The sequence below is a fragment of the Onychostoma macrolepis genome, chromosome 02, assembly GCF_012432095.1.
Source record: "Onychostoma macrolepis isolate SWU-2019 chromosome 02, ASM1243209v1, whole genome shotgun sequence".
NCBI classification, from domain to species: domain Eukaryota; kingdom Metazoa; phylum Chordata; class Actinopteri; order Cypriniformes; family Cyprinidae; genus Onychostoma; species Onychostoma macrolepis.
The window spans coordinates 19410476-19436682 of record NC_081156.1 but is presented as its reverse complement, the minus strand read 5'-3'; the positions used below and the strand labels follow the sequence as shown (position 1 = coordinate 19436682).

Sequence of the window (26207 nt, the reverse complement as noted above, 5' to 3'; positions counted from 1 at the left end):
TGAGTGATTGTGTCAAATGCAGCGCTTTACCTAATCATGTTGGGAGGCATAGAAAACATTACTGCTTAAAGGGATAGTTTACCCAAGAGTGAAAACACTGTCATCATTTACTCACCCAAGTTGTTCCAAGAATGTATGAATTTCTTTCATCACAAACACGCACAAGATTTTTTGAAGAATATGGGTAACTATATCTATATTATATCACTATATTTACCTTACTGTTACTTTCTGTCTGACCTAAGATGAACCAAATAAACGCAAAAAAAAGACAAAAAAAGAAGAACATGGGTAACTGAACAGTTGATGGTCCCCATTGACTTCCATAGTATTTTTTCCTACTATGGAAGTCAATGGGGACCAACAAATGTTCGGTTACCCACATTCTTCAAAATCTCTTCTTGTGTGTTCAGCAGAACAAAGAAATTCATGCAGGTTGAGGGTGAGTGAAAAAATCTGGGTGAACTACAACTTTAATGTTTATTAAAACATTACTGGAAGTTGTCAACAGGCTATAATTCATCATCATGATGCCACCTTTGTTTTTATAGGTCATTTTTATCTGCACATTCCACAGAGACAGAACTTAAATAAAACTGAAATACAGTTATGGGGAATAGTAAATCAATATGAGTGACTGTATAAAAGTGACTCAAAATAAAGTATCAATATATCACAGAACATACAAATTAAAGGGTTTCTTGCTAAATAACATGAACAGCCACGCAGGAACATGCAAGCAGTGTAGGTATTTAATGGAAACCAAGGAGCAAAATGCCAAACCACTGTCTTCAACAATCACAAAAAAGGCAAATATTGCATCATAACAAAAACGTTGCCAAACCTGTGAGAACACTGAAAAATTTCAACTCAGCATGTTGTTGGATAAAGCTTGATTTCCAAGAAGTTCAGTGGTTCAGTCTTACTATGAAGTTGACATGGGTTTGAGCAGTAACAGACTCTGTTCTCAGGCCGGAACTGAAGGGTCTATAACAGCCGGGAAAAAAGAGGGCTTAAGCATCATGGTATATGGTACCCAATAACACATAAACAAATATGAATGAAACAGGAACATGCTGGGAAACTATGGCGTCGACTTACATGAAAGCGCTGCGTTGGTTTCCCCTGACAGCCACCTGTGTCAAAAGAAGGTTATAAAGGTCAGATCAAAGGTATGACCCCTGAGGGACACTCATTAAAAAGTAATGATGCCGGGCTGGTGCCCATTATCACGTTCCAGTAGCGTTCTCGGTCCATTTTTATAGGGTGACAGTGGGCCTGCTGCCTGTCAGGGTCAGCGGTGTTTTTGTAATGCTTGTGACATCATAAAACCGCCAGCTCATTAGAGGCCACTGAGAAGCAATGTTGCATGTAATAACTGCTCGCTTTAACATTCCAGGTAGCTGTTTGGTCACTGCAGGACACTGTGGGTGGTATAGATCCTAACGTTTAGCAAATACTTGGAAATGACTTTTGTGTAGATCTCATCCTGTCACCACGGATGTTGCTAAATGTTTTCATTGATCATCTACAGTGAATTCAATCAAGTGAATGCTAAAAACATAGGCTACTCCAACCTACCGTTCAAAAGTTTAGGGTCATTAAGTTTTTTTTTTTAAAGAAATTAATACTTTTATTCAGCAAGGATGCATTAAATTGATTAACATTGACAGTAAAGACATGCTATAAAAGATTTCTATTTCAAATAAATGCTAATGCTATTCATTCTAAATATTATTTCTATTAATCAAAGATTCCTGAAAAAAATGTAACGATTTCCACAAAAATATGAATCAGCTGTCTTCAACATAGATCATTTTAAGTAATGTTTCTTCATATTATCAGTTCATGTAACACTGTAAGTAATGGCTGTTGAAAATTCAGCTTTGCCATCCTAGGAACAAATTACAAAATATATTTTAAATTAATATATTATTAATATATAATAAAATGTATCACAATAGAAAAGTTAAACTGTAATATTTCACAATATTACTGTTGTTACAGAATTTTTGATCATACAGACTTAAAAGCAGAAATAGCTTTAATACTGAATTATGATTAATTTAAGCTCTAAAAGAAGGTTTTACAATAAGAATTCAAAAAGGAATACAAATACTGTTTTTGACCAGGTTCAAAACTGACATTAAAAAAATGGCATAATTATTTGTTTTAAATTAATCCACATCCATAAAGCAAATTGTTCCTCTTGACCTTTCTGTATTCAGCTTTACCTAGAGCTCAACAAGTCGACAAAGGCTGCCCTCTAGTGGACCTTTATAAAATTATAACCTTACGCAGCCTTGGGAAGTGCATATTCAGATCTAAAAGATATGCCTTCCTATCTCACCAAGACTATTCCACTCACAAATGATGGGACAAGCAAAAAGAGCGTTAAGAACACAAATCCTAGTAATAATAGGATTAACATATTATGCAATAATAACACAATGATAATACGTGATGTCATTTCTACTTTTCTTCAAAACTAATTTCATTATCATTGTTTTGTTATTACACTGTTATTACATTAGCCAATTAGTATATCAGATAACCAAATATAATGCACTGTGACAGCCACAGGAAAAAGGGCTAAATCGTTTAATCTGGAAGAAAGAAAACACACCCACTCACACTGAGTAAAACACATAAAAAAGCTGTGATTCAGATGACTGCCGTGCAAGCTTTGCTCAAGGCAATGCTATGATGCCTCTGTGTCAGCGAGTGAACAATCACCTCTCACTCTCTGTGCAGTAATGCACAACATGACAGCCGAACGCCTCTCAACCCCGTCAAGCCTTTAGATCCGCGCACACCAGGGATAGAGTCATACTGTGCAGACAGGCACATCAACAGACCAGGCAACAGCAGGTGATTGGCTGCAGTCAGGATGGGGAACTATGGGGGAATACTTCATCCTCAGAGCTTCCTACTTCCTGCTCAGCCATCTGAGAGGCTTGTGCATTACAAGTAATTACATATCAATGCCAAAAATGCACTCTGTGGCATGCGCTCAAAACAGATGAAGTAGACGTCAGTAATGAAAACTAGAGGAGAAGATGCCACATACTGTTAGGTCAAACATGATTAACTTCCTTTCTAAAAATGTATTATAGTTTCTTTCAGATAGTGAATTTTGTGTCTCTCTATTTAACGTTAGTCTCACTTGTGGCCACATTTCTCACCTCTTCAAATGTTTTTGTGTTGCTGTAACTTCGCTTAGCTTTCTAAACAGTAAGATTTTTGTTTTTAGAATCAATACAACAAAAATAAAAAGTAAACTGAGCAAAATGATCATAAATATATATTAAAAAATAAATAATTATATATATATATATATATATATATATATATATATATATATATATATATATATATATATATATATATATATATATATATATATATATATATATATATATATATATATATATATATATATATATATATACATACATACACATATATGCACACACACACACACACAAAGTTCAGATACAGAAGTGCCATTACCATTAAAGTGAAATTACTGAACCTACACACGAGAGCCTGAGGGAAAAATTCTAATTTTAGAAGAAAATCTCAGGTGGCACTTAGAGCCTTTTGCATCCATTCATCCATCCATCCATCCATCCATCCATCTATCTATCTACATACTAGTGCTGTCAAACGATTAATCGCAATTAAATCACATCCAAAATAAAAGTTTGTTTATATAATGTGTGCACTGTGTATATTTATTACGTTTATATATAAATACAAACGCATGTATATATTTAAGAAAAATGTTACGTTTATATATTAAATATATTTAAACATGATATAATTTATATGAATATAAATATATACATGTAAATATTTTCAAAATATATGCTGTATGTGTCTTTATATATACACACACAATATATGTGTATGTACTGTGTGTATTTATCATATGTATACAAAAACTTTTATTTTGAATGTGATTATCACGATTAATCATTTGACAGCACTAATATATACATACATATATAAAACAATATACAACAAACAACTCCTATTTTAAATTAATGCTGTTCTTTTGAACTTTCTATTCATGAAAGAATCCTGTAGACAATGTATCACAGTTTCCACAAAAATATTAAGCAGCACAACTGTTTTTAACACTAAAAAGAACATTTTCTTGAGCAGCAAGCAAGCAAATTAGAATGATTTCTGAAGGATCATGACACTACGGCTGCTGAAATCTCAGTATCGCCATTACGCATTAGAAACTAAAATCTAAAAATCTAAAATCTTACTAAAACACTAATATAAACTATATATTAATATTAAACTACTACTAATCCATAGAACACACTGTACTTGTATTCCTCACAGCCTCGTTTTCATTTCTGTCAAAAATTATACATGGCACTTGCCCATACTACTACCTAAATGTTAACAAACTGAACCTACAGTTTCACCATTTAGAAGATACTTCAAACAACGAGAAATCGAAGATGTTTCCAAGGAGACAAACACCAGAGGCAGAAGAATGCAGAGTCAATCTTATGAAACTGTCTGCTCGTTTTATTTCAAACGTCTGCACCAGGACAGCGCGTCATTAACCGCACTAACTTTCACAAAGGGGTTAAGCTGTTTCACAGTAAATTGCACTGATCGTATCAGCTTTCCAGGGTGAGTAGACGGGCCTGACAGTGAGTGGTGGAGCTGGGAGGGGAGCGGGGATTTGACCTACCTGAATGGGTCTTACTGACATCAGCAGGTTTTTCAGATGGACCCCAGCGGTTGATGAAGAAAGCCCTTCAACTGACACCAGGTCTGCAGCCTTGCCCACTCTCTCCCCCCTCTTCCCGCTCTACTGCTCGTCTGTTTGCCTGGCACCAAGTGGGCACTGCCCATCTGGCCCTCTCCGACTATACCTCGCCCCTGAACAACAACCTGCAGTGAGCGCCAGGCGCACGCCGAGACGACCAATTTAGTTTGCCCTTCTGGCGTCTGCTGATGTTTCAATACGGACGAGATGCCGCAATGTTTTTTGACTCTATTGACTAACAAAAGAATAGACCTTTGTGAGGGTAGATATTTCCATATTTCATTTTACACTAATGGAAACAAGGCTGTAAGGGACGGACATACAATCTGGTCAATGGATCTTACAGACGTTAAGGTCTTTGCACACCAAGTCCAAAATTCTCGTCCGAAATTTTCACACATTAAAAAAATAAATACGACGATCACGTTTACACACTGCCTTCGAAACCTTCGTCCATCATAAAAAAAAAAATTCGGACCAGGTTCGATTTTCTGCTGTTTTTTTAATATTCGTTAGCTGAACATTTGGTAACAGTATAATCCATGAACACACAATCCAAAAAAAAACTTCAATGCCATCAAGTTAAATATGGCATCTACCCAGACCAAAGATGCAGTCACATTTACCACTGCTCGGCAAAATTTAGTTGGCGACACAGTCATTTAAATAAGAATCCATGCAATCAGGAGTTTCGCATGAGAGTGAAAACGTTCCCCAAACAGATTTCCCTCATGTTCAAATTGATCACGAAAATTTGATTCATTGACCACCAGGATGTCGCTTGGTTTGACAATGACTTACGGGCTTCATAAATTGCTACACTATTGAAAATTTACCTTTTTGTTGACCATGAAATATCACTGAAATGTAGTTGATGTGAGGTTTAAACTCCCAGACATGCAATGAACAAGTTCCATAGGAACTACTGAACAGGAATATGGACAATAAATTATAAGGATTAAAGAATATAGTATAGTACTCGCCCACATTCACAACATGATGAGGACAGAGACACAATTACCTCATCCTGGGGCTGGTTTGGGCCGGATCCCCTTCCCTGTTTGGGACAGTTTAACTTGAGACTGTGTTGCAGAAATGAAGGTGGCGATGAATCAGGCATTTTGAAGGTGACAATTCTGGGCTTCGTTTTAGTCACTGCGTTAGTCTCTTTGCTCATCTCTGGTGTGAGATCACAACTCACACTCTGTAGCAAAAAAACAACAACAAAAAAACAAACAGCAACAACCACAAAAACAGGAATGTTAAAAAAAGGAAAGGAACAGTTATAACTTAAGTCTTGATTCATTAGTATAGTATGGAAAAAAAATACTATGGAAGTCAATGGCTTCCAGAAAATGTTTGGTTCAAAACATCTTCTTTTGTGTTCAGGTTTGGAGCGACATGAGGGTGAGTAAATGATGTCAAAAATTTTAGTTTTGGGGAAAACTATCCCTTTAATATTAATCTTCTCCCCTTGTATTAAGTTCTTTTCTATCCCCAATGGTGGCATGCAGGTCTAAGGATGGACTGGAGCTCTCAGTGTATTTTTAGTCCACTTCCAAGTGTCTTCCTGACCTTCCCATGCTGCATCTACCTTCCTGTTGTCCTGCCGAGAGTGTCCCACCTCCCACCTCAGAGCTTAATGAGCATAAACAAATCAGGAGTCCCCGTGACTCTCTCTGCTTCAAGTTCCGCACCTCTCTCAGCTGGCTGGGGTTCAATGTCACACCTGACCACTACACTGCTGTGAAAGCAGTGGGCATACCCAGGTCTACAGTCAAAACAACTGGCCTACAGTGATGTACAACAATGGCACTCCCACAGACTATGTTATGATGTTAGACATCATCACAACATTTCCTGCAGGAAAACAGACCTGAACATAATTGATTTTTCCCACATGGTCTATGGGACAGTCTGTGTTGTATGTATTAGGATTAGAGTTGTCAACACAATGCAATTATTTATTATTTAACAAAACAAAAACACAATAAAAATGCAAATAATTCAAGATTCAAGTAAAGTTACACATTCAGGTTTTCACTAGACCACAGTAAACTACAACTACTTCCAAACAACACCTACTGAGAGCAGCGGATACAGAATGTGCCAAGAGCTGTTTACAACGGACACATTAAAAAACAACAGAAAGGTCTTGAGAGCTGAACTATTTTTAACTATTAACTTCAACTTCCAGTATAATATAATCTTTTTGAAGTTGTTTATTTGGGGGGCAAATCTTTGTTTCCTCTGCAAATATCGATACATGTGATTAATTTGATTACCTAATCAGCGTCTCATGCAAATAATTTGATTACAGAATTTTACCTATTTGACATCCTTAGTTAATACAATACCATTCTATAGTTTGCAGTCAGTCAGCAACATTATTTGTGTTTTTGAAAATCTTTTATGCTCACCAAGGTGAGTAAAAACAGTAATATTGTGAATTTTAATTTATTCCTGTGATGGAAATGATTAATTTTCAGCAGCAATTACTCCAGTCTTCCGTGTCACATGATCCTTCAGAAATCATTCTAATATGCTGATTTGGAGCTGAAGAAACATTTCTTATTATTATCAATGTTGAACAGTTGTGCTGCTTAATGTTTTTGTGGAAACTGTAGAATACATTTTTGTGTGTGGAATACATTTTTGAGCAATATTGAGCATTTATTTGACACAGTAACCTTTTGCAACATTATAAAGTGTCTTTACTGTGTCACTTTTGATCAATTTAATGTCTCCTTTTTGTATAAAAGTAAAAATAAAAAAAAATCCTATTGAAACTTTCCAAAAGTAGTTTATGTGTTAAATGGTGTGGAGCTGCAACAGCTGCATATGAACCAAAGAAAAACTCGTTTCCATAATGTTTGTGCCCAGTGTGAATCCATACAATTACAAATGCATACTTTCTAGTCAAAATCTTCACTTTACATTCATTTAGCTGCTTTGGGTGGGATGAATTCACCAATGAAACCACTTTTGCAGAAAGTCAAGGCATTTAGTAATTATCCAAGTATGAAGTTCTATTGTATGGAGGTTTAAATCCAATTTGGTTTACTGCTCTGGATACACCTGTTTTGACACATTAAGTGTGAATGCGTCTTTAGACTATAAACATGTCCCAAGGACATCCAAAATCAAGGCCGCACGATCTGATGCAGTGAAACAGTGCTATCTGTATTCTGCTGCTCTCAGCACAGTGTAAAGTGATTAATCCCCCTCCATAGAAATCACAGCCCTCCATTACACCAATCACACACTAAGCAGTATTATCCCGGGGTGACAACACTTGACAAATTCCCCGCTCGCCCTCACTCCTGCTTTGTGTTCCCTGTTGGCACGCCTGCTATTATTCCTGATGAAAAATTAATTTCCCTTATCTGTGGCTAAGCTCTTCAATCCAAATCCGCCATACTAGCAACTCTCTATTTACAGGTATTAAGAGAACGTGCCCACATACACACACATTCTTGTCTGCAAACACACACCAAAGATTAATTGCACGTCTTCAGGGGGTGACATCCAATTCTGAACACCTGAAAGATACTTGATACTTGAGAGAGGGAGCGAGATAACATTGTCAGCGCGGAAGAGACTGACAGCGGAACAATGTCCCTGGGTAGCATCTTGCTGATCTGTCTTTCAGCAGGCCCGCACCACTCTGTCAAATGCAACCTCATCGATTCGGCTGTCTGCAGACATTTCTCCGCAAAGACACCCCCCCACCACCACCACCACCACAACCTCTATTAAGACTGACACCCTGTTATCTTCATCGGCCAACAAAGCTCGCATGCCTCTCATCTCAGGACGGGTTATGGAGAGTAAAGAAGGGAGAGAAAGGGTGGCTACACAGGAAAGACAAGAGATGAAAGGATGTCACATGGGGAAGATGGAATTCATATATGGGGGCGAATTATGAGCTTGTTTTGAAAGGAGAAATCATAGAAAGGAAATCTTTTACCTCGATATCTAATCATGTACATATTGCTCTCACTTATATATGCAATACTATATGTACTGTACATACAATCTATATTGTGGAAACAGCACCAACAGGCAATATGTTGTAGAGATAAAAATATGCCAGAGGCAGCATGAAATAGATTTCATTGGTTTGTCTGACCAATGGAAGAGGAAGATATTATATTATATTATATATTAATATAATTGTATTTATTAATTCAGTTGGGAAAATTACATGTTTCATTAAGTCACCCCGATGTTAATTTTTGCATTTTAAATTGTTGTTTGCAAAAATTATTAATTTTAATAATTAACTTTAAATAACAGCCATCCATGCTTACATTATAGAAATCCTTGACACATAGCAATAAGCTAAATAATAATTATATTAATAATATTAATATGAATTATGAATACTTAATTATATTTTATAATAATAATAATAATAATGCTACAATAGTAGTAGCAATAATAATAGTATTACAAAAATTTGCATTATGTTTGAATAATAACAACAATAATAATAAATTATTATTAGAACATTTAATGCATTTGTTATAGTTTAATGCTGACGAACTAACAATGAAAAATACATTTATTACATTATTTATTAATCTTTGATGTTAGTTAATAAAAATAGTCGCTCATTGTTTGTTCATGTTAGTTCAGTGTATTAACTAATGTTAAACAACTTGTGATTTTAATAATGCATTAGTAAATGCTGAAATTAACATTAACTAAGAACAATAAATGCTGTAGAAGTATTGTTCATTCTTAGTTCATGTTAACTAATGTAGTTAACTAATGTTAACTAATGAACCTTATTGTAAAGTGTTACCATTTAGTTACTATTGTGTCACTAGTGCAGAAACAAAACAATATTTAAAAATCGGTTCTGCACATCAGTTATTGGACACTTCAAAATAAACCGTTTTGTAACAGCCAATAATAAAGCACATATCTCAAACCATGTCACACCACGTGTGATTAGTTTTTTGTTGGTAGAGATTTTGACAAATGAATTCACAAGTAATAATTATAGCTGGTATTCATGGGAAAGAGCAGTACTTACAACCGGGCTGAGGTGTTTGACCACTCTAATTTTAGTGGGAACAGGCCCATCAGAAGTTCTCGGCTCACACTTCCTCTTGTGTCCTCGCCAGACTTCATCAATACTGTACTGTTGGTTCATCTGATCTGGGACTTGCTCCATTCCCTGTAACACCACCCTGTCTGTGCCCCTCTGATGAGGCTGATTATGCTGCAGCTCTGCTGCATGGCCTGATGGATTCCCTCGTGTCAGTGGAGCTTGTTGCCATGGTGGCTGAAGTGGGGGCACTACAACCTGGTACTGGTGCTGCTGTGAAGGCAAGGGCTGGATTTCATTTCTGGATTTTTTTTCTGGATTTTTTTGGCGCTCCAGGACGAGACAGTGAGGGGGATTATGGAAGGGCTGCTGGTGCGTAACCTTCCGAGGGCAAGAACCCAAGACACATGGCTGTTTCTGTTGATTTTGGTTGTTGTTCCAGTGTCCGGTGGAACTATCAGTTTGGAAGCGCTCCTGCTGCAGATGCTTCTTGTTTGCGGCCCGTCTAGATCTCATCCGTTCCTTCTGTTTGATAACCTGCTCCCTCAGTCGCATCTGCTCCTGCAGCCTCTCCATGTAGAACGCCTCCTCTTCACACTGAGGATAACAAAACTGATAATAAACAATTAAATGGTATAATCACAGCAAGCTTGGACATTTATTAGTACGTAATTTGCTTTATAAAGAACACTTCATTAAAAAGAAAATCACTATAAGTTCTTGTGTTCTATTATTGCTTAAGGCACAGACATTCTGCTAAATATAATTAAAGCTTTTTTTTAATACAAAAATCCTTGCTGATATCGGCAAATGTCTGCTGTCTGAACATGACTGAAGGAGGAGAATGCAGATAGAAGCCGGACTGATTGATTTTCAGAGCTGGGCTTTGAAACAGCCCCGACAGTGGCTATTGATTTCCTCCTGACTGCATTGTTAGAGGTAATAATTGGTCTAATGAACAGCTTTCACACAGACTGCCTGACCTTGAGCACGGGGTGAAAGGCTCTATTACCACACACTTTCATATCAAAGTCCAGAGAAAATGAGAGAGAGAGAGTCGCTATAAAGCCTTCAAACGTATCGACCCAAAAACTGTGAAATGATGCTAAACAGTACAACACAGCTAACATAAAGGTTTTTAATTTAATAAAGCTGTGACTGTCACAGACATCACACTGACCTCTTTGTTGTTTGTCATGTTTAGCGGCTTTGCAGGAAGTTTTTGAGTAGCTGGAGGAGTCTGGGGCTGCACCTTGACCTTCTGACCCACATTTCTTCCCACCATCCCTGGCGCTGGTGGAGTTTTGGCAGATATCTTAGACTTGGCACTTGCTGGCTGCCTTGCAGCAATGGGCATCCCCCTGGCAACAGCCATTGGCTTGGCACTCTGCACCATCCTGGCAACAGCTCTTACCAGCACAGCAGGTTTCTGAGTGGGATGGAGGCTGTTATTAGAAATGGATACGTGCTGCAGTTGGTAATAAGAGATCAGCCATGCTAAGAGGCCACTGAGGCTTGCTGGATTAGAGAAAATTATATAAAAGTTACATTAAGTGAAGAAATGGAAAGAGGATCTTTACCAAAAAATTGTTTAAATTCCACCAATTTGAGGTTAGGATGCATTAAATTGATCAGTAAGCATTGATCAGTGGCAGTAGAGACATCTAGATTTCTATTTCAAATAAATGATGTTCTTTTGAATTTTCTATACATCAAAAATATCCTGAAAAATGTCTCATGGATTCCACAAAGATACTAAGCAGTACAACTGTTTTCAACATTGATAATAATAAGAAATGTATCTTGAACACCAAATCAGCATACAAGAAAGATACATCATGTGACATTGAAGACTGGAGCAATGGCTGCTAAAAATTTCATAATCATAAGAAATGTTTTTCAAAAACAAATAAAAAAAAATCTTACTGACACCAAACTTTTGAACAGTAAGTGTAAATTGCAAAAACAATTTTAAAAAATAAAAAAGTATTAATTTTTAGAATCTCAATATTTCAGTCAGCTTTAAAAAAAAATCTCAATACGTTTAAATAAAAACTAAACTAAAAGGGTTGCAGCTTAACCAATGAAATTCCCTGCCACTCGTGGTGAAGGCAGATTGACACTGTGATTTGCTCTGTGTTTGGTGATGTGGGCCTGTAAAGAGTTGGCAGCCAGTGATTTTCTTTGATTGACAGGCAGAGGAAGAGTCTAAGTCAAAGGGCACTGTGCTTAATAAAGCAATTCGTGCTAGGAAAAGAAAATATCACATAAACAAGGTCACCTCCACAACTCAATTGTGTATAAATGTGTAAATATAAATAAAAAAGATAAAAAATACTCCGATTATATGTGTATAGATCCATTTAAAAAAAAAAAAAGGAAATGCAAAATCTAATGACCTTGATGGTGAAATAATTCAGCTCAGCCTACTGAAACCAAAGAGGGAACAGAGTAATTGCCCAAAACTGCCTTTAAACACTAGAGGGCAGCGTAGCCTGTGGGTCCATCTGTCCATGAGAACAAACAAGGGGCATACTATAATTCATCCGATTACTACAATGAAGTGCATTGATGTATTTGGAGTAGACATTAAATGTATATACATGGTACTTTGTCTCTTCTATTTGTTTCAAAAACAGATTTAAACTAATGTTGTCCATACGTGCAACAGTGTAATAAGTAAAAGCAATGTGAACCACTTGGCTACAGGTTCAACAAATAAAATAACATAAACAGGGCAAATAGGCACTTGTTACTTAATTTGGCGAAGTACACTAAACCTAAAGATAAGGTAAGAGTATTTATCTTATGAAAGCAAAATTCCTTGATCATCAGAAGATGTTAACAGCCTTCATAAGGCACACATTAACCAATCAAATCACAATGGACAGGAGTGGCCATTATGCTATGTCCTTGAATATTACCTGTGCCTGTGGTCCAGAGGGAGCAATAAAGGAGCAGCCAAACTGAGCTGATGGATGTTTCTGGAGAGGCTTTTGCCCACGGTGGGGAGTCCCAGGCTTTGACAGATCCGTGGGCCCCTGCAAAGCTAGACTGGGCCTCCAGGGGTCACTCTCATTTCCTGGAGGCTGAATGGAGCCCATGGGAGTAGGTCCAGCGAGGAGCGGATTAGTGTCCAAGACTGAAGCAGAGTGTTGTTGATCAAACATATGCTGTCCTGGGAACACTGGCTCTTTGAAGGAAAGGTGAAACAAAGACAAAAAAAGAGGGGAAGTGAACATGCGGGTGCCATATTGCCATATTTCCGCTGATCTAATGTGACATCTCTACTTCTGTTTGCACCTTGGGTGTCTGACTGCATACAGCAGGTGCTGAGGATAGAGCAAAAGTCAAAAAGGCAAATGGCCATTTCGGTGGAAATCAAAACATTGTAAATTCATGCATCTAATTCACACTGAAAGTCTCTTATGCTCACCAAGAATGCATTTATTTGATCAAAAATGTATTGTGAAATACTACAATTTAAATCAGCTGTTTACAATTTTAACATATTTTGAAATGTGATTTATATCTGTAAGAGCAAAGCTGAATTTTCAGTCTTCAGTGTCATAATAGAAACATTTCTTATTATTGTCAGCAAATGACAGTTCTGCTGCTTTTATGTAAAAGCTCAAAAGAACAACACTTATTTGAAATAGAAATCTTACAAACGTCATTTTGTCACCTTTTATGTGTCCTTACTAAATAATTAATATTAATTTATTTAAAAAAGGACTACCAACCCCAAACATTTGAACAGTAGTGTATGTATTTAGGTTACAAGATTCTACCAGTAGAGTAGCATAGTAACAGATGGTTCGGTTAGAAAAAAAAAAAGGGTGTATGCATCTAAACATACACCTTCCGAGACCGGATGCGTTTGTAGCGTTGTTTGCTCAACCGTCTGGAGCACTGTATGCAGTTGGGATATGTGGTCTCACCAGGACTGCGGGAGGGTCCAGTGAGGGTCTCCTCTGGGGCAGGCTGTCCCCTGCAGGAGCGTGCGAGATGACGCCCAGAGGGTTGAAGAGAGAGACCCTCTCGCAACTCAGATCCACCCTAACCAAACACCAACAAATGAGCACCAAGGAAAAACACATATTTCATTCAAATAAACAATACATGTAGAAAATGAATGCCATAGTAATACATCATCTTCTATAAACTAGAAAATTATTCTGCAGTTTTTCATTTCATCACCTTTCGAAGCTAATTCAAAAAATAAAGCAAATTTGGGAAAATAAAGAATAAAATAAATATAAATTTTTAAAATATAATATTTTCAAAATATAACAAATAAATATATAAATATATATATATATATATATATAGACATACTACTTTTCAAAAAATGTTTCAGAAAGACACTTTTTTAAATAAATTAATCATTTTATTCAGCAAGGATGCATTAAACTGATCAACGGTGGTGGTAAAGACTTTTATAAAATGTTACAAAAGATTACTATTTAAAATAATGCTGTTCTTTTGAACTTTATATTCAAAGAATTTTTTGAGCATCAAATCAGCATAGTAGAATGATTTCTAAAGGATCACGTGACACCGAAGACTGGAGTAATGGCTGCTGATAATTCAGCTTTGCCATCACAGGAATAAACTACACACACACACACATATATATATATATATATATAAAATTTCATTTTGATCATCATGATACGATGATTGTCCACTTATTCTCACATATTAGCAGAGATTTCAAGTGTTTCAAAGCGGAAACTTTGCTGGCACTCTGGCCATTATGATCACGCACATCTGCCATAATTGCACTGAGGTTTTCGGGGGGCGCACGATAACAATCCACTAATCCTTTCAAAGTAAAGCTAACCACCCCGATTTCACCTTTATCCTCTTAAATATCCATCTCGGTTCTCAAATAAGCCCTTTTTCACTGTACTTCACGTACGAAATGCCACCCTTACCCGTTAATTACCCGATGCTATCGCTCCTAATCTACATTCTAAACCAGAATTGATTACTCCTTTTTTTTCTCCTCTCCTTGGCCTGTGTGTGAATGAGATTCAAGCCAAGTCGTCCTAAACAGAAAGTTAATCAGTGGCTCTATGCAACAGACTGTGGTTCAGAAATAACTGGCCATTGTGCACTTAATCAGTTCTCCACTCAAAAGGTCAGTTCCAGCCCCCCAGTAGGATTTAATTAAAAGCACTACACAAAAGCAAAAGCCGTTTGTATGAATTTGATAACCAAGAATGCTCTTTCAATGGCTAATCCTGCATTTACAGAGAGAGAGATGGAGCAAGAGGGAGAGGGAGAGAGAGAGAGGCTGCCGAAGCTCTCCAGGGCTGGAGCCAGGTGTGGATTGCACCGCATTCAATAACCGAGATGATTTAGAGGACAATGGGAGGATGTTTCATTAGAATCATGCTCTGCCTGTTGTCTTCCACTCTCAGTGTTAGAATTGCCATTGAAACTGCACCGACAGAGGGGGAAGACGGTCACGCCACTGGGCCTCTTTCCTGGAGGAGAGATGCTGTTGTGGAATCAGAAAGTCATAAGAGGGATGTTTATATTCAGCGCACTCTAAATTAAAAACTGCTGTAGGGCTACTGCTGAAGAAGGTCAAACGAGGGCAAAATTATTCACTTAAAATTAATTTCTTAGTTGTCTACATAATTTATTACGGGATAGGTAACTTATTAAATCACCTAAATATTCTAATATGATTCAAATCAAAATAGAGCTGAACAGAAAGTGCATCGTTTTGTAAAGCGCACCTCTATCAGTCAAATGACCTGGATTATTTGTGATGTGTTTTTAACAAGACAGCAGTCTGATGTTTTCCTTTTCACAAAGAGCCATTTAAGCGACTTCTGACATCACGGAATTAAAAACTTGCGGGCAATCCACTGATCCATAGCAAAGAGCCTTTATCTGCCTCACTCACTATCAGAGCTGTCATTCAGCCAGTGCAAACAAACAGAAGCCAACCCATTCTCTGCTGCAATTAATGGAATTAATGAGATCTTTCACTGGAGGCAATTCATCCATTTCAATTCAATGGAATACTCAATGCAGTTGTAAAATGAAGTTTAAAATGATAGACAGGATTAATATTTAAACACCTTTCTTCACAGAAAATATTCCGTACACACATACACACACACACACACACCACAGATGGGACCCTGCATGTACGATTAGTGTGTGATTGTATGATAATGGTATGATAATCGTGATTAATCAGATGCCCACTGGCAAATGGAAGTTTCCGGGGGGCATTTTGTCACCTGCATTCTAAACGGCATCATACCAAGCCTTGGCTCGACGACACTGCTGATTGGCTTAGGCTGAGCTGCTCTCTGAAGTGCTGCACTCGATTGAGATTCACATTTGAGAGCGGAAAAATACACATCACATCATGGGCTTCCAGAGCACATGAACCTAACCGGCTTGGAAAACATTTTGTGAAGAACAGAGATGTGTGCTTGGTCAAACGCCTGAACCTTGCGGCCAGAAACTGACAATTTTCTCCTCCTTTTCTCAATGATCTGGCCGTGTAATCATGTCAAATGTGCACATACAGATTTACGAAGGCATTTTGAAGGAGGCAACAACCAATTTTTGTGGAAAGAGGCGAGTTGATTGATTATTACAAAAAAGACTGAACGCCATCAGGTTAAATGATAAAGACTCATTTCTAGACCTCAGATGTGTAAAGCAGAACTAATTTAAGGTAAAGATATTTAGGAATGATATTTTGATTATTATAATGAATATGACTTCGATTGAATAGAAATGTTGATGCTGGGGCATATGTCCCGGGCCCGTGACCTCACATCCTATTGAGCATTAAGTCCCCCTCCTCCCTAGAAATGAAATAAACATGTGCCTAAAGCCCATATCAAACCTTTCCAGTTGCACAAGGACTACTATCAATGTTTACAGATTCAACTCAAACAGTGTTTAGCCAGGGCACTCATGATTAATAGCAGTAGAAAACATATACACACAGCCGCGTCTATGAGCACACACACATACACACACACACTGAGCGAGCAGCTGCTACTCCCTTGGATGCTCAAGGGATCCACAGCAGGCCAGGCCTGGCTTTGTGTAGACATCAAGGGCACTGCAATAGAAAGGATAACGCCTATTTGACACTTAATACTGTACAGACACCTTAACTTCCTTTAAAGACAGGAAATGGAACTATTACAATAAAAAATATTTTTTAACTAATTTATGAATTTTGTATTTTTGAAATTCTATTATTATTATTATTATTATTAACAACAACAAATAATAATCATTTGAAGTATTAAAATACTATTAATTTATAATAATAATAATAATAATAATAAAGCAATTTACTAATTTAAATTAGATTAAGTTATCATTATTAATAAAACACCAGCATTCATTGCATTTTTATTATTATTAATAATAATAAACAATATTAATGTATACTGTATTCTGAAATTGTATTATTAATAACAATAATATAATGTAAATTCTTAAATATTATTTGAATATATGGAATTATGTATCTGGGAATTAATCATTATAAACAAATTATTATTATCGAAAAAAATAAAAATTCCAGCATATATCGTATTTAAATAAATGAACGAATAAACATTTAATAAATAAATACATAAATATTAAATAAATAAATAAAATGTCTAAATAAATTTGAAAAATTCTATAAATGTTAAAACGAAACATCTAAACAAAAATCTAAACCCACAGCAATATTTATCAACTCATTATTCCATTCACAGCAATAACAGCTTGATGAAATGAAAGTAAATTTGTGAAGCCCTCAGGCAGAAAGTGGCTGCAGGCCTGAGCCTGACCTTGCCGAGAGAGGGCTCTTCTGGTGCCGGGAAGATGCCGATTGGCTCAAAGTATTGTGGGGGCTCAGAAGGAGAGAGAGCTAGGGTACGACTCAGGACTCTGGAGGGTTTGGTCTGTGGGTGGATCGTACTTGCCTGAGGGGTGCGACAAGAGTGAGAAGGCCACGTTTGATCACATCATCTAACAGCAACATTTAATGATACTGTATACCTGTAACAATAGGGTCAGAACTATATGATGTTCTTCGTTGAGAGATGACTTTATCAAATGTGATATAATTTGAATAAAGCCGGGCAATTCGGCACTTTACTCCACCGACGCCAGCAGACAATAGGGCTGCCACTCGTGCTGCAGAGGGAGGAAGGAGGGGCTGTGATACCTCTCCTCCGCCTGTCTGTGTCTATTAATGCCATGATCACAGATTAGCGTGACTTCAGGATAGAAAGAGACAGGGGCTGAGGGGAACATGGGAAGAGAGACAGAAAGGTGAAGAAAGGGATAGACAAAGAGAGGGCACAACACTTAAAACTGAACAATTTCCTCCAGTGTGAGTAGCCACTTGACTCATTTTTACGGTCAAATACAAATGTTTCAGAGGAGAACTGCGCAAACAGAAAAAGCCAGTAAAGTAAACAGAGAATAATTAGAACAGCATATATTCATTTATATTAATTACACATTTAACATTTTATAAATCAAAGAAAAATAAAAACGACTGTAAAAAATAAATAATAAAAACTAATGCTTATTTAAAAATTGATTTGGATTACGTTTTACATGAAAGTTTAAAATTTAGAGATACACATTTAGCTGTCTATTTAACATGCTCGATGTTAATATAGCAATATTCATAATGCAGTCTCAAAAGGCAACCTTGTAAGATGCTATAACATCAAGACACTACAGAGGAGTTTATGTTAGAGCGAATGAAGACATCCGCAACTCCAGTCAGCTTCTTGCAGATGACATAATGCTAATGCGAAGCTATGCATAATTTACACTCACTCTACTCGCTCTCGACATGCTAAATGAGCAGTTTCAGCCAATCCTACACCAGCAACGCTTCATTCATCATGGAGTCAAGAGGAAGAGGCAGAGGTTTCTCTTCATCATCAATTAAACAATCAGAGGGACGCGTTCACAAGAATACCGCAGCGCTATCAGGATGTACAACTGCTGTCTTTTGCATTAATTAAATATGGTTTTGGGCTTTACAGTAATCGCCCAATGCAAAAGATGTTTTTACCACAAGAGAGATGCTAAATCCAAAGCAAAACACAAAGCTAATTTCGCATGATTGACTCAAAGTGGAAAACTGCCAAGTTATTTTGCATAATCCAAATATCAACACCAATAGGAGGAGCAATAACCCTTGGTAATTGAAATAATTTCATAAAACAAACGCACAGATCTCACATACTCGCATGACAAAAGGACAAAAATCTTCCTGAAGTTTATACTGCTCATACAGAAACACATGCAGTTCCTCATAAAAATCCACAATTACATGTAGATAGTAAAGTTAATACATGCTAATAGTTGGCAGGATAAGCATTTTATGTTTAATAAATTCAGAAATTCCCACAGAGTGCTGGTCTGCAGGGGCTGGGGGTGTGTTGATTATGTTAGTATGGAGCGTCTATCAATCCCCCATACTCTTGTCTGTCTATTAACCCCAAGGTCTTTCATTCCAAAGCAGAAGATCCCCGTTAACCAAAGCAGCCCTGCTTCAATTCCCTTTGGTTCCACACTCCACTATTCTCAAACAACCACAAAACACAAAGTGGAAATTACATAACATATCCTGAAGTGCTCTAGAATGCTCAACAGATCAGCTTGTTAATAGCTGCTGCCATAAAATAAACTGTGACAAAACTGCTGAAGAACTGAAGACCAGCACTAAAAACTTGAGCCAGTGTCGCACTAATGGTCAGTGATGGCGGTTGTGAAATCTATACATCAAGCATCATATCGAATCCTCCATTTTAAGCTGTCTACCTCTCAACAGGCTATGAATCAGCAATTATTTCCTTCACACTATGTGTCACAATCAATTTCACTGCTCTGCGTAACAGAATGGTTTCGGGTGACATCTCCAATCAGTAGGTAGGGAGCACATCCTTTCAATGGAAATAGGGTGCTGCACAGGGTCATAACTTCTGACAAAATGCAAATTACATTTGTAACATAAACTGAAATGTCAATTGAGCTTTGCTAGGGCTGCTCCTTAGGTTTTTATACTTGGAAATTTATAATGCATGGTGTGCGGTGGATCAAGAGTCGAATGGTGTGAGCAAAAATGTGGTTTCGGAGTCGTTTCATTTTCTGTTTCCTACACTTGAAAGTAGTCAAGGATATTTTCTTTTCATCACTTCCCAAATGAGAACACTATGACAGTTTTGGCCAACTAAGAACTCTAACAGAAAAAAATACTATTTAAGTCCTGAGCATTTATATGTATGTACGTACATATCATCAAGAGTAAACAACATGATTTTGCTATGGATTAGCTTCCTCTGTAAAGCTACAACAGTACATGACTGAAAAAAAAACTGTTGAATAGGCAGAGCGGAAATTATGTCAACTTGCATATCAAAACTGAGAAGTGACCAGAGTGCCAATGGGAATCCCAGCCCCCGCAAACGCCACCCCTTCTAGAATTAAAAAAAAAAAAAGCCCTCTGTCCCTCATGTGTCTCTACTCCTGACACAAACAATGCGACTCAGTGCCACAAACAGAGGCTAATACTCTGAGCACAGAGATGTAAACCTAACAGCAGACACCATCTGTACTGCAGGTGTATGATTGTGTTTACAGTCTAGACTAACAGACTCTCGTCATTAAATAGAGAGGTAGGTTGAAGGTGACAGACAGATCTATGATATCAGCATCTATTTAAACTGAATGGTGAGGCTGGCAGATAAGAACTTGGATATTAAGTTCCAATTCTCAATACTCAAATGTAGTGTTCAGAAAATTAATATTATTTGAATATATTGTTTTCTATCTTAATATATTTTAGTATGTATTTTTTTTTCCTTCGATTACAAAGCTGAATTTTCAGAGCCATTACCAGCCTTTAGTGTCACATAACCCTTCAGAAATCATTCATACGCTTATTTTAAAGAAACGTTTATTATTATCAATATTAAAACAGTTGTGCTGCTAAATATTTTTGTGGAAACCACAATGAATTTTTTCAGGATTCTCTGATGAATAGAAAGGTTTAATAGGGCAGCATTTATTTGAAACTCTCTTTTGTAACAATGTAAAAGTCTTTACTTTCACTTCTGATCAATGTAAAGGGCCATTTTGGTGCCAGGGTGACGCAGAGGAGAAGAATTGTTAAATAAAGTCGTTATTTTTGTTTTTGTTACGGTTGAACCACTGATGTCACATTTTAAACACTATTTTAACAATGTCCTTCCTTACTACATTTCTGTACCTTGATCGTGGTAGTATCCTTGCTGTCTATGCAGGGTCAGAAAGATCTCGGATTTCATCAAAAATATCTTAATTTGTGTTCCGAAGATGAACAAAGGTCTTACGGGTTTGGAACGACATGAGGGTGAGTAATTAATGACAGAATTTTCATTTTTGTGTGAACTATCCCTTTAACGCATCCTTGCAAAACAAAAGCATAAACTTAAAAATCTTACTGGCCCCAAATTTTGTAGTGTACATAGTTTTTTTTTTTTTCACAGCAAATGATCATCTTTAGAAACACTAGGCCTATGTACAATAAATGCACCTCCTCTTCCAAAATACCAAGACAACACAATACCTCTCTTGACTCCTGCATGGGTAAACTGGACACCACTTTAACACCATCCTTAACATCCATCTTTATGTCGGCCTTCTGATGGTCACTGTAGTCAGCAACTTCCTGCTAAATACACATTGCAGCATTTCACAACAGGCTTTATTGATCCATCATCTAAACATCTAATCAGCTGACATTTGGATAAAGCTGTCCTTTTATCTGATTACCATATTCAATAGCATCGAGTATTGAATTATTCAGTCTGGCTTATCCAGTGACAGCTTATTTGACCCCAGTTTGTATTGCTCTCAATCACTTATGAAAAGGCTGTGTCTCTATCTAACAACGAAAGACCAGCCTTTATTCAGCAATGTCTTAGACGTCCTTGAAATAATGATACATTGACTTCACAACACATATCACACCATTATTAGGGATAATCTCTTTCTCTGGTGGACAGGAAAACAAGAGAGGAGCATCAGTTATGTCCTCCATATTTAAGCCACAGAGATATCTTTTAAAGGGTCAATAATCTTTTCACCTACACAGGCGTTATCAGATTTGGTTTACGCTTTGATAGAAGCCTATGCATTATCCGAGGCTGATAATTGGCGGGGAGTCTCTCCTACAACACAAAGAGTTCTTTTCCGCAGGGATGCGGGCCTCAAGGTCAGAGCTCAATTCTGCCATGGAGACAACAGGGGGGCATTACCTTCCACCAAACAAGCTGTCAGCACTAACTTTGTCAGGGCACAGACAAATAAACTGCTAGAGAGTGATAATAGATCTAATTTCACCTCCCTGTCACTCCTTCCCCCAAGGGAGCCAATTCCAATGCACCGAAATCTTAAGGAGCGAAAAAAAACACAAAAAAATCAAACGACAAAACCAATGCTATCTAAAGAGATAAAGGGGTAACTCACTTGAAATTCATCTCCAGAAGGAGCATTGATTTCGATGTCTAAAACTTCACCAGGGTCCACCTCCACCTCTTCTTTAGTACATCTGGCTTGGTCTTCAGCAAGGTGTGGAGTTTCACAAACAAGGTAAGGCTTTGCAATCGCCTGCAGTTTTGGTTTAGGAATGCTTTCATTGTGACATCTGAAACGAAACACAACCTGTCAAACGCAAATATAATTGTGCTCAAATACAAACATAATTGTGCTCAAAACCACAATCAAGGAGCCAACTGATATCTTCCCATTTTAAAGTAGTGTAAAGATTATTGGCCATGTCAGAAGATCAGTATTCTCCAAGCAGAGCTACGTAATTCTTGTTTGGAAATTTGCCAGATGGAAAAAGAGCAAGATAAGGGCATTTTGAAACAACATTCCCATTATGTGCAATGTGCTTCAGCGATGTTTGCTCTAAGCAGAGCTTACCTGAAACAAAGGCTCTGGGGGGCATCAAAAATCAACCTTTATCTAACAGTTCACCTATAGATCAGGCTGCTACAGAAAGAGGAAAAGTTCACCCTACCTCATAGTTTCGTTCTCATCATCGCTACGCAAAAGGTCATCGTTCAGCTCTTCATCTGTTGTGTCCAATAGGTCCTGAGAAATACACCCTCAATTTAAGCTCTTTTCAGCCAACACTGTAATGAGTCATTCATTAGAGAATTGATCTTTGCTGATATAGTCCTTCAACACAGATTCATGTGAACAAGAACCAATCCACCTTCTACACTAATGTATATTTCATTATATCGGTGTACCAGTCAATATTGTGGTAATATTTTACATTTATAAATATTACATAAGACTTTTTTTGTCAGACTGCAGTTGTCTGATTCAAATAACCCAAAAAGAATGCTTACTGGTATTTTTAAATAAATAAATTATACATCTGCTGAACAGTATGCTCAGCTCTTAAATAATCTAAACGAACTATATTTGTAAAGCCTAGCAAAAAGATGAAGAGATTCAGCTCCCAAAAAGTACAAAATAAATATTGTTGCACTGATAAATCTTCTGCTTTCAATTTAGCTAGTCTTCTCAGTTATTAAAGCAAAGTGAAGACTTTATAGTTCCTCTCGTGTAAAATCTGGTCAATCCTCAAGAGACCTCAAACCTGCCACAGTTAAAGCTATTTCTAGTAGTAAGGTCCTTTTATCTGCAGAACACCTTGTATTTGTGCCGTAGGACACATTTAGCAGATAATATACCATTAACCGCAAAAAATAGGACAGCTGGCCCTGTGAAGAAACCACCTGTCACAATCCTGAGGCAGAATGTGACACCATCACCTGAGACCTGGCATCTTAACAGATATTTACTGCTGTTTATCAGCATATCATACTGTGCAGAGAATGCAATCACTCCACATGATCTCCATTACAAGATTCAGAGATCTAGGTGCAAGACAGCAGACGAAAATCTATTCAAATATATATATGCAGTGTTCTGGATATACTCACTTGTTTGGATGTCAGCCAGTCATCCACCAGAACGTCTTCCTCTGAATCACTTTATAAAGGAAAGAACATAAAGCATTGCATGCCCAAGACCACCTAGTCCTTTAGAAACATACTGATCTTCATATTCACAAAAAGAAAAGAACTTTACATAAAAAGTACAATTAAACAACGTGAAATGTATATAGAGATCAAATGTGTGCATGCATAACCAAATTTACATATTTATATAGCCTCATAAAGGCCATATACCTTTATTTAGTAGGCTACGGTGTACCTCATACGTCTATATGGAATATACAATTAATAGATAGAAATACAGGATTAATCTTTATTTCTGGATAGTTATTAAATTATTTTTTACAGTTTAAATAACATAAATCTATTAGGGAAGACGTTTAACCCAGAATAAATTCAGAGCAGGATTACCTGTTCATATCTTGACATTGATACTTTCCTCTGAAAAACCTCTCTCTGCCAGGCTTGTCATAAACCTCATTGTTCTCTGTGAAGAGAATAAATCACGTTTTGTTTGTTTTTATATTATATTGTGTGGTAAAATTAAGGTGATTGCAGCATTTAGTGCACACCAAGAGTTGCTGTAATTAGGCTATTATTAGTTCATTATTTAAATGTACCAGAGCAAGTGCAGTGCCGCAATACTAATAATGCATTTCTGCACAATATTCTGTCTATTTCAAAAAGAAATAAGCCACAATTGCTTAAGAAACAAACTTGCGCTGCAGTATTTTTGGCACCAGTAAAATGCTAATGTTCTACATGCGTCACACGATTCACAACAGCTTTTTCGCTGCGCATGCGCAGCACACTGTGAAAATTGTTTGGTTTTTTTGAAGTATAGCTTTCTTGTGCAGATACCGTTATCGTTCCAGTTAATATTGTGAATTTTACACTTTATATTATGTTAGCGTCGATTAGGGTCAAGTGCAGCCACGCATGGAGAAATACAGGTTTAGGATTTATCTTAGATATAGGTCAAGTGTCTCCAAACTGTTCGGTTTTCCACATGCAATGTGCTGAATAACGAGATAAACAAGCAAATAATGCAGAAAACATCAAAATAACGTCAAGGAAGTGCAACGTTCAGCATTCACGTGACTTTGGAGAAACGTGAACCACCTGCTGACGTACAGCCATCTAGACACGGCAAAAACCTTGCACGGAGAAAAAAATATATAAAATTAAAAAAAGTAATTAAATAAATAAAGAAAGAAAAACCTTGCACGGTAATAATGTAATGTAGAACAATTTGCCCACCTTGAATATTTTCCATTATAGATACACAGCCTAACCTGGTGTACACTAAAGTTTCAAATGTGAAAAGTTACGAAAATTAGTTATGCAAGGGATTGTGGGTAATAAAAAATGAAACCCAAACAACTTTTGAAAATACACTTGCATATGTTTGAGATTCGTTTTCACGATTCCTTAACACGCTCGATAATCTTTCATTTTAAATCCATATAATTTGTTCATAGCATAGTATTTTTCATAACACAAATGAAGAGGTGTTTTAAAAATGGATTTAATTATTTATTTTACAAACGATTAATTGAAGTCATGGCTCAAAATGAATCTATTATTTTGTTAAACACTTGTTTTGTCAAAGTTAAGCACAGTTTTCAATTATATCAATTAGGACTCAATTCCAGTCCTCGCGTACCCCCGCTCTGCATATTTTGCATATCTCTCTTTGTTAACACACCTGATTCAGATCATCAGCTCGTTAGAAGTCAGCTCCATGCATGAACTGTGTACCGATTGACATGGTCCCTACACAGTGTCCATTGCTCCCTAACGTTACTCCCTGAGCAGGGAAATCCGTTGAAGTTTACTTCGGAACATTCATTCGCGGATTTGCGCTGCGCCGCTGCCTCTTCACACACAGACGAAACTCACTAGAGAAGCGTGAAGTGACATAATATACCTCTGTAAATAAATATAATTTAAATTCATGTCTCGCACACTTCTATGCCTTTTGAATGGGACATACAAGTTCGCTTCGAACTGGAATCATGGCGGAATATCCTGTGATGTCCACTTCGCAGGGCACTACAAACGTCTGAAGCGATAAGAGAAACATACAAAATGTTCTTCCACATGTTCTAATACAGGTAAACCGAACCACTATTTTAGTTTAGCCTGAGAGTAGTTCTGCTATAGTTTGCAGAAAACAAAAATAAAGGATGTTTTATAAATTAACTTATTTTATTGGAACATTTTCTTTAATGGAATGATTATTAACATTAGTGAGGGTACAACAGATGATTCCTACCAATGCTTGATTGTCACATGGCTGGTCGAGTGGTGTTTAGGA

At 37.0% G+C, this 26207-nt stretch overlaps 1 protein-coding gene across 9 annotated transcripts; it reads right to left on the bottom strand.

Annotated features, from left to right (window-relative positions):
- Nucleotides 1–420: 420 nt before the first annotated feature.
- On the bottom strand, nucleotides 421–26197 carry rbm33b (RNA binding motif protein 33b). Of its 9 annotated transcripts, XM_058759562.1 has the most exons (14): nucleotides 25884–25952; nucleotides 25596–25788; nucleotides 24299–24374; nucleotides 23873–23921; nucleotides 22936–23009; nucleotides 22380–22557; nucleotides 21478–21582; nucleotides 13799–13916; nucleotides 12782–13050; nucleotides 11038–11286; nucleotides 9843–10469; nucleotides 5820–6002; nucleotides 1102–1136; nucleotides 426–987 (listed from the first exon to the last, which is right to left on the bottom strand). In XM_058759562.1, the coding sequence occupies exons 3-14, from the start codon at nucleotides 24304–24306 to the stop codon at nucleotides 909–911; spliced, it is 1974 nt and encodes a 657-aa protein (XP_058615545.1). In that variant the 5' UTR covers nucleotides 24307–24374; nucleotides 25596–25788; nucleotides 25884–25952; the 3' UTR covers nucleotides 426–908. The 9 variants fall into 9 exon arrangements, with proteins under 9 accessions (XP_058615558.1, XP_058615549.1, XP_058615512.1 ...); XM_058759529.1 differs by lacking the exons at nucleotides 25596–25788; nucleotides 25884–25952 and adding an exon at nucleotides 25148–25225 and having other exon boundaries at nucleotides 422–987; nucleotides 12782–13044; XM_058759521.1 differs by lacking the exons at nucleotides 25596–25788; nucleotides 25884–25952 and adding an exon at nucleotides 25148–25224 and having other exon boundaries at nucleotides 423–987; nucleotides 21478–21579.
- Between the last annotated feature and the right edge of the window lie 10 nt (nucleotides 26198–26207).

Coding starts and splice junctions, on each gene's coding strand:
- rbm33b (XM_058759514.1), bottom strand. Junction 13,051..13,798: donor TGGACCCTCCCGCAGTCCTG/GTGAGACCACAT, acceptor TTTCCTTCAAAG/AGCCAGTGTTCCCAGGACAG. Junction 1,137..5,819: donor CAAACCAGCCCCAGGATGAG/GTAATTGTGTCT, acceptor CTTTTGACACAG/GTGGCTGTCAGGGGAAACCA.